General features: G+C 41.0%; 1 protein-coding gene across 2 annotated transcripts in view; it reads right to left on the bottom strand.

Annotated features, from left to right (window-relative positions):
* Positions 1-14,805, bottom strand: part of LOC146050578 (gamma-aminobutyric acid receptor subunit alpha-2-like) — a 178,538-nt gene that overhangs the window by 84,286 nt on the left and 79,447 nt on the right. For both annotated transcript variants that reach the window (XM_083167774.1, XM_083167694.1), the window contains exon 6: positions 158-240. In XM_083167774.1, coding sequence (XP_083023900.1) covers positions 158-240 — 83 coding nt within the window. The remainder of the gene's footprint in view (positions 1-157; positions 241-14,805) is intronic.

Genomic DNA, 14,805 nt, shown 5'->3' on the forward strand with positions numbered 1-14,805 from the left:
AACGTATGAATCTTTGGTTAGTAACAACTGATGCTACGTTATGTAATAGCGACTCTGAAATTGTGCACTACGACAATAAATGTAAAAATGACACGAAACAAGATAGTACATTCTAATTAACAGATGACCTTCAAACAATGACTAACACAATACTTACAGCTGCCAAATTTTAATGGACAGGCATGAGCATCCATTGGAAAATCTTCCAAATGCATAGGGCATTCAGCCTGGACAGTAAGCCTGAGAGGGAAAGAAAGAAAGAAAGAAACGGTTATTTTCGAAAGATTAATACAAAAGGAAAATCTGTTCCACAATGCAGCACAACTTATGGTGGCAGAGATAAAATGTCTCTGTTCTGCTAATGTCATTAACATTTAAATCTGCTCTGTTATTTCATTTGGTCCTTCAGAAGCCATTTATAACATCAAAACATTGCAAATAAACATATTTGCATAATTTGCATATTGTATACAAATTCACAATAACTATTAGCAGTTGTCATATTAATGCAATGATATCTAGACACTGAGCTTATTGTGAGCAAATTAACTGGAATGTTTGTTCAACTCAGATGAAAAGAATGTTTCATCAAAACGACCTGAATTGTACTTCACAACAATTGCTCCTTATCAAAGCTCATACTGATTTGTGTAACAGACCAAATAGATTTTTTTTTTATGCATCCCGCACACTTAGTCAACTGTAAAATCTGAAATTATGAGCGGCAGTTCTGTAGTATAATTGCAGAGTTCGGGGCTAATTCATTAGTGAGCGCAGAAGTGCGAAAATGGCAATCAGGTGATATTCTGACTTCTGCAGTCTGCTGCAGCGCACATGTGCAAAGTTTAAAGAGCGATCGCATCCCAGAATGATGTCATCACACTTTGGACAGTATTTAATGCTCTTTTGCGAGCTGTGACGGTGAGCAGTGCTAATTGTTCGTCCTCACAGCTCGCGGGTCACTATTCACCTGACCCCCTTGCACACGCTGTTTCCACCTCGCTGGGTTTTTACAGCAGGGTGGAAACAACATCTGCAGCGGCTAAATGCAGCGGGCTCCCTGCATTAAACGTTAAACCCCCCTCGCTGGCAGCATTGAATACGGCCTATTGTGTGACAAGGCAGCCCTTTTCATGCTGGACAGCCTTGCCCTGTGCTGAGGACCCTAGCATGCAAAAGAAAACACAAACTGCTTCTGAATTAGCCCCTTCATCTGGGGATTATAAAGGTCTAAAAGTATTTAAGGCTTGTCCCCTACTATAGTTTGATAGTAGCCAATATATAACATATGCATAATATGCATAATTATTTTAGAATGCTTGGGACTTACAGTATTCCTCATAAGATTATGATACTACAGTAATTTACTTTAGGCTGTATAACTTTCTGGCTAACAATTTTTCCAGATACGAGATCTTAAGTATCATAATTGTTAGAGCTATAAGAAATTCATTAAACCAGGGGTTCTCAACTTCAGTCCTCATCTATCACCAACATTTCACATGTTGAGGAGTTCTTTGATCATACACATTCCAGATTTTTTTTTTAATTATTATTGTTAAAAACTTACTGGGGACATTTGTAACAGCACTACTGAGGTCATGATATGTAACTGGAACTACTGGGGACATCTGTAGCAGCACTACTGAGGACATTATATGTAACTGCCACTACTGAGGACATGATATGTAACTGGCACTACTGGGAACATCTGTAAACAGCACTACTGAGGACATGATATGTAACTGGCACTACTGAGGACATGATATGTAACTGGCACTACTGGGGACATCTGTAAACAGCACTACTGAGGACATGATATGTAACTGGCACTAAATATGTGCAAGAAAATGATTACTTGGCATTCAAATTCAGTACCTGAGATAATACACAAACTTTGTTTCATTTTTTGAAACCTTGTTTTTTTGAACAAATAAAATATATCTGTGTGTATTTCACGTGGTTGATGTGTTTATACAGCATGAATGCAAGATACTTCAAAATACATCATTGAAATATTAAAATGTTCCGAAATACGGAATAATCCATTATCCGAAATTCTCTTGGTCCCGAGCATTTTGGATAAGGGATACTCAACCTGTAACATGTAGAGATCAATATAACATGTATAATCCTACAAAAAAGTTTCCGTTTGTAACAGTTTAAATAAACAGAATCCATTATTCACTGCATAATACTCTGACCATACATTAATATTTAATATTTAACATTTAGCAATTCTCCTTTCTTAAATTTCAGTAATTATCCCACCTACTAACGGAGAAAGGAATACTCAAAGCATCACCTTTTGGAAAACTTGACGGTTGAGGTTTAAAAACTACAGAATTATTGAGTGATTGCTCTTGCTCTGACTGTATAAGTGAGATATTGCTATGATTGTATTGGTCTAATGTCGGCCATGTCTGCTTGTTGTGTTGTATCCTATTTTTTCTTTTATAAATTCAATACACATGAAAATTTTTAACATTTATTATCTGTTGTTATCCTGCTCGACTATTTCATATCCTGAGCTTGACTGTAGTGTAGTCATATTTCTATCTTCTTTATTCATTCAAAATATCAGAAAATTACACTGGTGTTAATAAATATGTATCCTTTTGACTGACCTTTCAGAAAAAAAGAAAAGAAAAAAACCCTGTGGTTGACCAAGCTAGCCAGTGATATATTATTATTATTATTATTATTATTATTATTATTATATTTCTTCTTCTTTACTTAATGAATATAATTATTATGTTAAAGACATTGTTAATTTATTGATCATACTGTCTGTATGACATATCAAAATCTGTTTTGAATAAAAAGAAAAAAACGACTGAATTCAACAACTGAATAAACAAAATGAAGCATCTCCAACAAATATTCTATCTAAATATTCTATTCTACAGTATATCTATAGGTAGATATATGCAAATTACTTTTAACTGATAGTTTTTCATTGACCATACATCCAAAAGTGATGGCTTTTAATGATTCAACCAAAGATGCTGAAGCATATGGGTGGACTTTGGAAGCTCATCATTGGATGGTGGTTAATTGGCATCTGACATTGACTCTCAATTGCAATAGTGACTCTTGTCAAAATCAAATTTTTAACAGCTATATTTACCCAGTGGTAGACCATCGCTACTGGTGGATAACATCACAAAGCCACATCAAATAGAAAAACCAATATCATCACAAAAAGACATTGATGGTTGCAAACCATTGTCTTTCAATGTCAATGCCTAGGGAACCATCAACCCAATTCACACAAAGCTTGTTTGTAAGTTACTGGATATCTTTCATAACACGGATTGGTGGCTTTTATACTGTATATTACTGTTCTTCTAAAATATATTTTCAAAATCACAGACTACAATTAAAGTCTGGGTAATGTCATGTTTGTCACATGAAGAGAGAGAGAGATGGTATCCCGCACAGGACAAAATATACAAATATATACAGAAACATTTAATGAAACCAACAATAATCAATGTGTTAACCCCTGACACATCGGGTGATTCGTTGATGTTGGAGGTGCCCCCAAGAAATCGAATAAACAAGTACTCATATGTGATGACGGTTGACCATAGAGAACGGGCAATCCGTAAGCCAAGAGATTTCTTGGGGGAGGCACACTTTTATTGCAATAAGTAGTAATGAATATATTAAAACTTAACTTTTATTTCCCGTCTCATATAAAATATGGTGGCTAAAATAGCTCAAATTAGTACACAGATAATTGAGTGTGAACAATTAATGAATAGATATCTACTGAATGTTATTAAATTATAATTATACAGGAGAAAGTGGTGATGTTATTTTAGATGTAAGCCTACATGGTTCGTGTATTGTTACATGTCGCTCATAGAAATTAGCGCATATTAGCGCGAGTCACTAAGATAGTGCCACCATATTTTATATAACACTGGAAATTAAAGTTATGTTTTAATATGTTAAAATGCTGAAACTAATAGAACGAACCAACCATATCAACTTATTAAAATTAAGCTCCCACCACACACACACACACACACACACACACACACACATCTACTTTCATACATCAGTACATTAGCTTTAACAGGCAATATTAGTATACTGTATACACACACATACACAAATGCACACACAAAACTACACATTTATATAATTGAGGGGATTTAACAAAAGCTTGCCATATTTTAATTTGAATGAGCATCTCTATGTAATATTAATGCGATTAAGTTTTATGTAATGTGACATCTGAGTCAGAATCAATCTACTGCATAGAGAACGGAACATGTTTTGCTTGAATAGTGTCAATAACAAGAAATACATGCTGTGCATGTGCTTATATTGTATCTGACATTGTTAAGCTGCTGTGAAGCAGACAAAGAGTAATATGTGAGATGATTTGTTGGCGTTTCGGTGTCAGTGTTCCGAGATTTGAGGTAAAAAGGCATGAAGCGCAATATAGAGTGTTGAAGTGGAACAACGTAACACTGTACCGTTCTGCATCTAAACCATCACATCAATGTCGTTCATGTAACAGTATTGTGTGAGCTAAACATGTTGGGGTCAACTGCTGTTGAATTTTAAATGACAGAATCCTACAGAGTATGTCTACAGCATAGTGATCTCTCCTGCATAAGCTACAGGGCGGACTGCTTGATCTGATCTTCTGTCTGCATTTAGTACACACTGACTCGCCACATGATTGAAGGTATTCCGTTACTGCAGGGTCATTTTCTTAGCACTAAATTAGATTGATTTAAAGATCTCACTTAACCAGGTCCACTGTAATAACAATTCAGACATTCTGGATCAAAAGCAGTGGCGTAACAATAGCTCCGCAGACCCCGTGATGGCTTGGAGGCGCTAGGTAAGATTGGGAGCCGCGGGGTCTGCGGAAGCTATTGTTGGGGGTTAATGCAGGGGCAGCAGCCGCCACTGCTGACAAATAGGTTGCTGCAGGCCAGGCACCCTCCTCCCTCTCCTTCTCCGCCTTTGGCATGACTGAATTGATGCTGTACATGAGCAGTACAGCTCTGCTACGTAGAATGCAGATTGGAACTAGACTGTCAGTGACTGACATTCTGTTGCTGAGTGGGGGTGGTAATGGCCTTCCAAAATGGAAGCATGTCACTGCCATTGCGGGGGAAGGACATAACACAAATTAACCCTAGAATGAATGTGTGCGCATGCACATGTAGGGGGAAATTTACTAAAGGAAATTTGTAAAAAAATAGGTGTATTTGTATTCAGAAATACACTTATTTTTGACATTTACTATCCCGAAAATATAGCAATTTGTAGTCGTATTGATTTGCAATCAATAGGAATACGAATTGCCGTATTTTCGGGATAGTAAATCTCAAAAATAAGTGTATTTCTGGATACAAATACACCTATTTTTTACAAATTTCCTTTAGTAAATTTCCCCCGTAGTAGGGAGTATAGACTGTAAGCTCCATTGGACGAGGCCAGGATCTCCATCAGAGAAGATTTCCTGGCCTACTTGTTGTGTCTGTAGCAGCAGACTTGGTTGATCATACTAGAATCAGTAATATGATGCAGATGATCCAATACTGAAGTTTGCATTACCATATTACTGTATATTGTTGCCGTTCCCATGTAACTAGCAGCAATAGCAGCTCTGCCCACATCTGAATCAGGCCTCCGGTAACAGTGGCAGTGGTATCTTCAACGATGGCTTCTGGAGTCCAGTCATTACGTGTGGTGAAGTTCCAGCAGAGACATCTAATGCACCAGCAGTCCAGTTAGTACAGTCCCTTTACTCATAAACCTAACCCCCTCTAGTGTATAACAACTCCACTACCTGATCCAAATGTCAACATTCTGACAATGTCTGCATTTTACATGTCAACATTATGAGGATGTTAAAATGTTTCCTGTCAACATTTCAACAATGTTGACATCATAGCTGTCCACATTATGATGTTGACATTAAGATTTTTTTACAATGTGAATGCCGACCTTATGACTCCATTGTTTACCGATTCATACCTCCTACTTTGTTCCAAAATGTATTTACTATGATGCAAACACATATGATTGAATCTGCTGAATGCATGCTTTTTATCATTATTCCCATTGTATCTGCTTTATATATTTTTGTAAACAGTTGGTAGGTCTATGCGGTATACTGTAGAGTACATTTTTTTTAGGTCTGCACTTAGTCATTGTTGAAATTCTGAATACTATTCTTTACAATTCTTAGCACTTCAGCGTAATGGACAGGCTAATTCAGACCTGATCGCAGAGCACTGTTTTCTCAAATGGACAAAACGATGCTTCACTGCAGGTTGGGCAGATGTAACATGAATTGTCACCAGTGGTCTTGTGCCGAGTCTCTGAATGCCTCTTTGCCATTTCACCCTGGATGTCTTCTCACCATCTCAAACTTAATATTTCCAAAACGGAATTACTTATATTCCAACCAGCCAAGAACAGTTAACATCCTGATATCTCCATAACTGTTGACAACTCGATAATCTACCCTACCCCACAAGCTCATTGCCTAGGGGTCATCCTCGACTCTGAACTGTCCTTTGTTCCCCACATTCAATCGGTCTACCAATCATGTTACATGCATCTAAAAAACATATCCAAAATACCACCCTATCTCACACAAGACACTACTAAATCCCTTATCCATGCACTCATTATATCCCGCATTGATTACTGCAATAGTCTTCTAACTGGTATTCCCAAGAACAGACACTCGCCACTGCAATCCATTTTAAATGCTGCTGCTAGGCTGATCTTCCTAGCAAGACACTCATCATCTGCTTATCCGCTCTGCCAATTCCTCCATTGTATGCCTGTGTTTTACCGTATTCAATATAAAATACTTCTACTCGCATACAAAGCTATTAACCATATTGCACCAGCATATATCTTTTTACTTATGACAAAATATCTCCCATCTCGACCACTCCGCTCTGCACAAGATCTGCTCCTGCCTTCTACATGGATAACTAGCTCCCATTCACTATTACAGGACTTTCATAGGGCTGCTCCCATCCTATGGAATGCCCTTCTTTGCACAATAAGACTCTCTACTAGCTTCCAAATTTTCAAGCGTTCCTTGAAAACTCACCTCTGCAAACAAGCCTATCATATTTAAGTACCACATGCATAACCCTCTGAGGCACTTACAGTATGTATTATATAGCTTCCCTTCTGGACCTGCAACTTGGTGAAACTGCTATGCTATTACTGGTGCCTGTCCTTGTGTTTCCCTCCTATGTCCCTATAGATTGTAAGCTTGCAGCAGGGCCCTCCTACCTCCAAGTCTGTCTGTTGTTACCCAGTTTGTTTTATCACTGTCTACAATTGTAAAGTGCAACGTAATCTGCTGCGCTATATAAGAAACTGTAAATAAATACTTTGCGGAAATAGTTAGATTTGGGTGGGTTATTGCCCATTATTTTTATTTATTTTATTTTCAACCTTTATTTTCACCCTTATATTTATTTTTATATTTATTTTTATTTTATTTATTATTTTTTATTTTATTTATTATTTTTTATTTTATTTTTATTTATTTTCATATTTATTTTTATTTTTATATTTATTTTTATTTATTTATTTTCATAATTTTTTCCCTTTTTTTTCCTTTTTTCTTTTTCTTTATTTTATTTTTTGCACCTTGTGTGTGAAATGCATTGGCTGAACCTAAGAAGTCCCCAGACGGAGAGGAGAAGCAAGCCCAGCCAGCAGCGCTACTACGCAAACTGAAAAGCCGGCAGGTGACGTCACCACTGAAATCCCCGGAGTCCCGCTGGAAGCTTGCAAAGCCGTGGCTAGTGGTACAGCTTCTACTTAGTACAGGGTAAGCCAGCAAAACCTCTCAAACATTCTGGACTTCCTTAAAAAACTCCAACAAGGAGTGTAAAAAGTGTTTAAATTGGTTAATTTTATTTGTATTTTATTTTTATATTTATTTTTATTCATTCATTTTTATTTATCTCTTTTTTTTTTTTTAAGGTACTTGTGTAGTTTCACAGCGCCAGCTACTTCCGGGTTCTACGCTCGCCACAAACTATGTTAAAAAAAGTTACTTAACTCCATGCCAACATGGATAGTTCATACCCCCACTATCCATGTTAGCATGGAGTTGATTTTAAATAGCGTGGCAAGCGTATCGAGCCACCGAGCCCGCAGCGTGGGCGAGCGAAGCGAGCCCCGCAAGGGGACTCAGACGCACGGTGCCATGCTGGCGCCGTGAAACTACACAAGTACCATTTTTTATTTTATTTTATTGCATTATTTCTATTCTTATCTTCATTGTCATTTACTATTCTTCTTCTAACCTTTCCTCTGCTATCACTTACAACCCTATCCCTCCCAGCGCTTGACTAACCAATTATTATTTATTACCAGTTACAATATTTTATATAGTGCACACATATTCCAAAGCACTGTATGGAGAATATTTGAAAATTCACAACAGTCCCTGCCTCAGTGGAGTTTACAATCTATGTTCCAACCACATGCACACACATACATTTTAGGGCTAATTTTGTGAGAACCAATTAACCTACCAGTATATGTTTGGATTGTGGGAGGATACCGGAGTACCCAGAGGAAACCCACGCAAGCACAGGGAGAATATACAAACTCTGCACAGTTAGGGCCATGGTGGGAAACAAACCCATGACCTCAGTGCTGTGAGGCTGTAATACTAACCATTACACTGTTTGTGGGGCCCCAATATTATATTGTTACAGTATATTGTTTTGATGCAGGGTAAATACTGGCTGCTTAATTTTTACGTTGAAATTTAGATTTCAGTTTGAACACACCCCACCCAAATCTAACTCTCTCTGCACATGTTACATCTGCCCCACCCGCAGTGCACCATGGTTTTGTCCATTTGAGACAAAAGGTGCAAACAGATCTGAATTATGCCCAGAATTCCTGGAGCTGCACATTAGCAATTCAATTGGAATTTGTTTTATCTCAGAAATTGACCAGCAATGTATTGCTGAGGGATTTCAGTCTAATGTCATAACGTGCATGGATAATATGGCTATCGTTTATCAGTTTGCTAATGTTATAAAACTATCCCTTGCCTCCCTATAATGAAACTGAATGAGTACTCTAAATTGGAATTATCATATTTATTTCTGTAAATGGAAGATTGTTCCTTGTGGAAATATCAATCAAATGAAAGGTCTTATTATGCTTTTGTTGGAACACTATGACACAACTCTATGTAACAAGCTGGGCTTGAATCCGGGATTTTCTAACCGGAGATCCAAGAATAATTGCCAAGTCTTTAAAGCAATATAAATTATTGCCATTTGCTTTAGTATATGAATTTATCATATGAATGAGCAAAAAATGCTGATGACATTCTATGATACAATTTTTCTTAACAGTTATTTGTAAAATGCTGATTCATAGTGATGTTCTGATCTGGAGTAGAATTTTTATGCACTCACTTATGGCATATACAATACTATGAAAAGGTTTTCTTCAGGTGTGGAATATGTTCTGCCCAGTAAGAATGCTTTAAAAAATAGAAGTGCAATAGTTTATTTATCAATCAATAAAATGCAAAGTGAATGGATTGGCAGAAGATAAATCTAAAGAAAATCAACATTTGGTATGGTCACCCTTTGCCTTCAAAACAGCATCATTTCTTCCAGGTACACTTGCATAATGTCAGGGTTTGTAGTCAGGTGTATGATTAACCCCTTGAGTGGTAGGTTTTGCTGGGGCCGGACAAACCTTCCAGGGCAGGTTTGTCCTGCCCCAGCAAAAATAACCACAGTGGGAATCCCCCCCCCCCCCGCCCTCACCTCTGCTCCGGCGTACGCCGGAGCTTCCCTGCCACCGCTAGTGTCCCCGCTGCCTTAGCCGCTGGCCTGTCACATTCAGCAGTGACGTCGGCGGCAGGCTGGGGGATGTTCGCGGCGGCTCAGCGGCCGCCCCGAACATCCCCGAGCCTGCCTCTGACGTCACTGCTACTAAAAGTATGGCGGCAGGCGGGGGGAGCGGTGTTAGAAGAGCCAGTGGTGCACACCTGGACACCACTGGTGCGCACCTATTTTATATTTTTGGTATGCCGAGAAATTTTCCGGGACAGCCTGCTGCGGCAGCGCAGCTGAGCCCGGAAAATTTCCGGGCATACCACTCAAGGGGTTAATCAATGATACCAAACAAGTGAAAGTAGCCATCATTCTCATACGTAGGTTGCAAAACAGTAATTAACTGAAACAGCTGTATAGTAGACATAAAACTGGGTGAAAAACAGCATACAGATGGAGCAGCTCACATTGGAGCTGCTCCTGGTGATTCTAATGCCATTCGCCAGCCGGCGCTACCAGCCATCAACCGCAAGGAGGGGGGAAGCGAGACGCTCGCACGCCCGTTCTGACAGAGCACGCCTCCGCCAGATCCCTGCTGCTCCCTTGTCCTCCCCCATAGCTGCCGTCACCCCCTACTCACCCTGTCCGTATCCCTGAGGCAGGGCAGGAAATCCGCTCCCCACCACCGTACTGAAGGTGCTGAGATGCTCATGCGTCCTCATCAGATGGAGCTCCTGCGCCAATTCAGGAGATCTGCAGATAGTTTAGGCTGGCTGACAGGTGCTCCATCTGTACAATATGGCCAAAAAGCTAAACATTTGACATGGAAACAAGGCCAAGTCATCCAATTAAGCACTTGAACATAGGAACTGGGGTACAGAAAATTAGCAGCAGATACTCTGGACTGATGAGTCAAAATTTGAATTATCTGGCTACAACAGAAGCCAGTTTGTTTACTGAAGAACTGGAGAACAGTACAATAATGAGCAGGCAGCAGTGAAGCATGGTAGAGAACAGAGTCTGGGATTTAGGGGTTAGTCAGACCTGATTGCATGGCTGTGAATTCGCAGGCCATATGATTATAGATAGACTGTATGTGCACAGCTCGTATAATGCATGGGTGAGGCCATCCTACTATTAAAACCTGTTACTTTTGATCTCTGGCCTAGGGATGTGCACCGGCCACTTTTCACATTTTGGGTTTTGGGTTTTAAGTTCTGATTACCTTCAGGTTTTGGGTTCTACTGGGTTTGCCAAAACACCCCCTCCACGTTTTGGGTTCTGACTTTTTTTTTAAAAGCATAAAAACTGCTAAAATTGCAGAATTTTGGTGTTTTTTTGCTCCTACGCTATTATTGACCTCAATAACATTAATTTCCACTCATTTCCAGTCTATTCTGAACACCTGACACCTCACAATAGTGTTTTTAGGGCAAAAGGTTGCACCGAGGTACATAGGCGAATCTAGAATTATGGTAATGGGTGGTCCCAGATCTAGACATAACAGCAGGGGGACCTTTGCGCGGTGTAGCTGCGTGGAACAAAGGGGCGTGGCCTCATGGGAAGGAGGCGTGGCATCACAAAAAGGGGTGTGGTATTACACTTTAGACCATACACAGTAATGCCCATAACACATTTTAGCAAACTCCGTAATACCCATTACACATAAAGCCACACGCCGTGATGCCAATTACACATAAGGCCACACACCAGAATGCCCATTACACATTGTGCCACACATCATGATGCCCATTATATATTATATAACAAACCGTAATGCCCATTACATATTTGCCACATAAGTGCTGCTTACCTACGTGCTCATTGCTAGGGGGTTCTTGCTTGATGGCACCATAGTACCCATTACACATGGTGCCGCACACCATAGTACCGATTACACATGATGCCGCACACCATAGTACCCATTACACATGATGCCACACACCATAGTACCCATTACACATGATGCCGTGCACCATACTACCCATTACACATGATGCTGCACACATAATGTCCCTTACACATGATGCTGCACACCGTAATGCCCCTTACACATTAAGACACACATTATGTGTAATGCCCCCACATACCGCCACTTGTAGCGTCCCTTAAGCAATGCCCCCAAAAGTGCCACTTACTGTAAATTTTTATATGAGCCTTCGCTGCTGCTGCAGGGAGAGATGGAGAGCGGTGCAGCTGCTTCTATGGGGAGAGGAGCAGAGCGCAGTGCACGCTCCCACTCCCCTCCTGGTGTCCCCTCTAGCCGAGTGAACATTTGAAATATTGTGCGCGCTGTTGTTGTGCGTGACATCACCAGTGGAGCACGCGGGGTGCAGGCACCACATGATTAAAGGGGGGGGGAGCGGGCTGAGGTGCAAGCAAGGAGAAGAATTGGAGCGGAAGCTTCAGGGGTGACAGTCATTGATAGCTGGGCAGAGAGCAGGGGGCTGCCCGGCTGTATTCAGTGCACTGCAGGTCACGGCTGTTTGAAATAATACCCCTTTCACAACAGAAAATGCTGGGATTTACCTGGGAATATGGACCCTGCATTTTCTGGTGTGAGGGGGAGAGACAACCACTCTCCTCTCCCTACCCCCCTTTAACCAACCAGCTATATCTTCGGAATCAACTGACCCATTTACATGAGACCAATATCATATTGAAGAACTTTTGAGTTGGCTTCTAATGATTTTGGTCCCGTGAAACTGGGCTGTTTGGTTCCAGAGAAATCTGCCCTCAAAGAACATAAACAGTCATGAAATTACATTTATGAAATGAAAAAAAAACAGTTTAACCTCAATATTCCTGGAACCAATTAACCCATATGGATACAGCCTGGTATCAGATTGAAGGCCCAGCGATTTGGGTTAGACTGAGATCAACCTCGAGCTTCAGTGATGCCGAAGGGGGAACTGGCAGCCGTTGAACTGGGTGGGGGTCGGAATTAGCGGGTCCCATGTTATCCTATAGGGAAAACGTTCCAGCTTTGCCTGGCCGTATCTCCGGTTCCCAGGGGGCTAGAGACACGGGGTTGGGCTCGTTGGCCCTGTGCACCCCCGGACCACCCCCTAGATTCTATGCCGTGGTAGCTGGATAACTATGATAAGCGACACAAGTGGGTGACACAAACACGTGGATTATCTAGGAGTGGCACTGCAGTGGCAGACAGGATGGCAGTTTTAAAAACTAGTCCCCACAAAGCACATAATGGTCAAAAAAAGAGGTGCAAGATGGTATTTTCCTTGGTTCCTCCCACCTACCCTTATGTTGCGGAAATAGGACATGCACAATTTAACAAACCAATAATTTTAGCAACAGGGCCTACAAAACTGTGGCTGAAATGATTGGTTTGTTTGGGCCCCCACACAAAAAAAGCAATTCATCTCTCCCTGTAAAAGCTGTCTCTACAGAAACAAGATGTCGTCACTCGTCATCCTCCTCCTCTGATTCCTTGCCCCCTTCAGTGTGTACATCCTCATCCTCACAGTTTATCGATTCCTCCCCACTGGACTCCACAATCACAGGTCCCTCTATAATCTCTGGAGGCAATTGCTGGTCTTCATTGAAGAATTGATAATTAATTTTTATGAACATCATCTTCTCCACATTTTGTGGAAGCAACCTCCTTCACCGCTCACTGACCAGGTTCCCCGCTGCACTAAAAATTCTTTCAGAGGAGGGACAACTCAGGTAAAATAGAGGCAGTTTGTACAGGGGCCTCAAAACTGCCTTTTTTTTCTGCCAGTACAGTTAAGGACTGTCTGACATGTCTACATGGATGCTGTCACCAAAGTAATCCTCCACCATTTTTTCAATGGTGACAGCATCCAATACATCGACAGTAGACACCTCAGCAATCGTTGCCAGGTCCTTTAGTCCAGACCAGATGTCCAAACCTATTACATATAGAGGAAATTCCTGCACCAGTTTGAATAATTATTGTATGTAGGAATTAGTTCTCTCTTATTTATTGTTTTGTCAGGGATTAATGCCCAAATTACAAGATTGAAAGGTGCTACCCAATACTTTAAGCAACTTCTACTACTCCACAGAAAAAAAGAAAGTAATAATGGGTGCCCTTATATTATCCTTTAAAAGGATAATATAAGTGCACCCATTATTACTTTCTTTTTTTCTGTGGAGTAGTAGCAGATGTCCAAACCCCCTCCTGCCTGCCCTGCATCCTTGCCAGCGGGATGTGTGGGAAATCGCAGCTGTTTCCTCGCAGTCACAGGTGTGGATTTATATACTGAGATAGGTACTGGTAGCCAGTGGCAAGAGCAGACTGGATTTATATACTGCAATAGGTACTGGTAGCCAGTGGCAACAGGTACTGCAGCCACTAGGCAGTGCAGGGCTGAACTAGCAGCACCAGTGGACTATACAGCAGAGGCAGGCCCCAGCACAAATGAGGAGAGACAGTACACAGCAGTCGTCCTTACAATGGTGATGATCCCACTGAGCAGAGAGGAGAGACACAGTAAACAGCAGCACACGAGGCCCCAGCAGAGACAGTACACAGCAGCACACCCTATCCCACCCTGCTCCTAGATTAGAGTGAAGATGGTGCGGGGAGACGGACTTTAAGGGATTCCATGATCTCGCGAGAATCCGACGCCAGGCAAAGACGTTTTGCCCGCGCCTGGATACGAGTCAGGCGGGAAGCTGAGAGCACCGCTCGGATCCGGGCTTGGATTGATGACGTTAGTACGGGCTTGGATCTGGGAAATCCGAGCCTGCACATCTCTACCGTACGCAAGTTGATCACCAGAAAGCCGGTGTTTGTGGATGGTAACCAGTGTTTGAGAGGAATGTGTGCAGCCGCCAAGTAAGTTCTGGACTACGCACAGAATGAACAGAGTGGAAAAAATCATTCAGTGTTGAGTGGCTTGTGAATGGTTTTACAGTGAATGATCAATCCAGCTTATTTTTTAAAACACTGCTAAGCAATTAAAAGCCTTACACAGGGTGGAATTTA

The sequence above is a fragment of the Crinia signifera genome, chromosome 1, assembly GCF_055691185.1.
Source record: "Crinia signifera chromosome 1, ASM5569118v1, whole genome shotgun sequence".
NCBI lineage: Eukaryota > Metazoa > Chordata > Amphibia > Anura > Myobatrachidae > Crinia > Crinia signifera.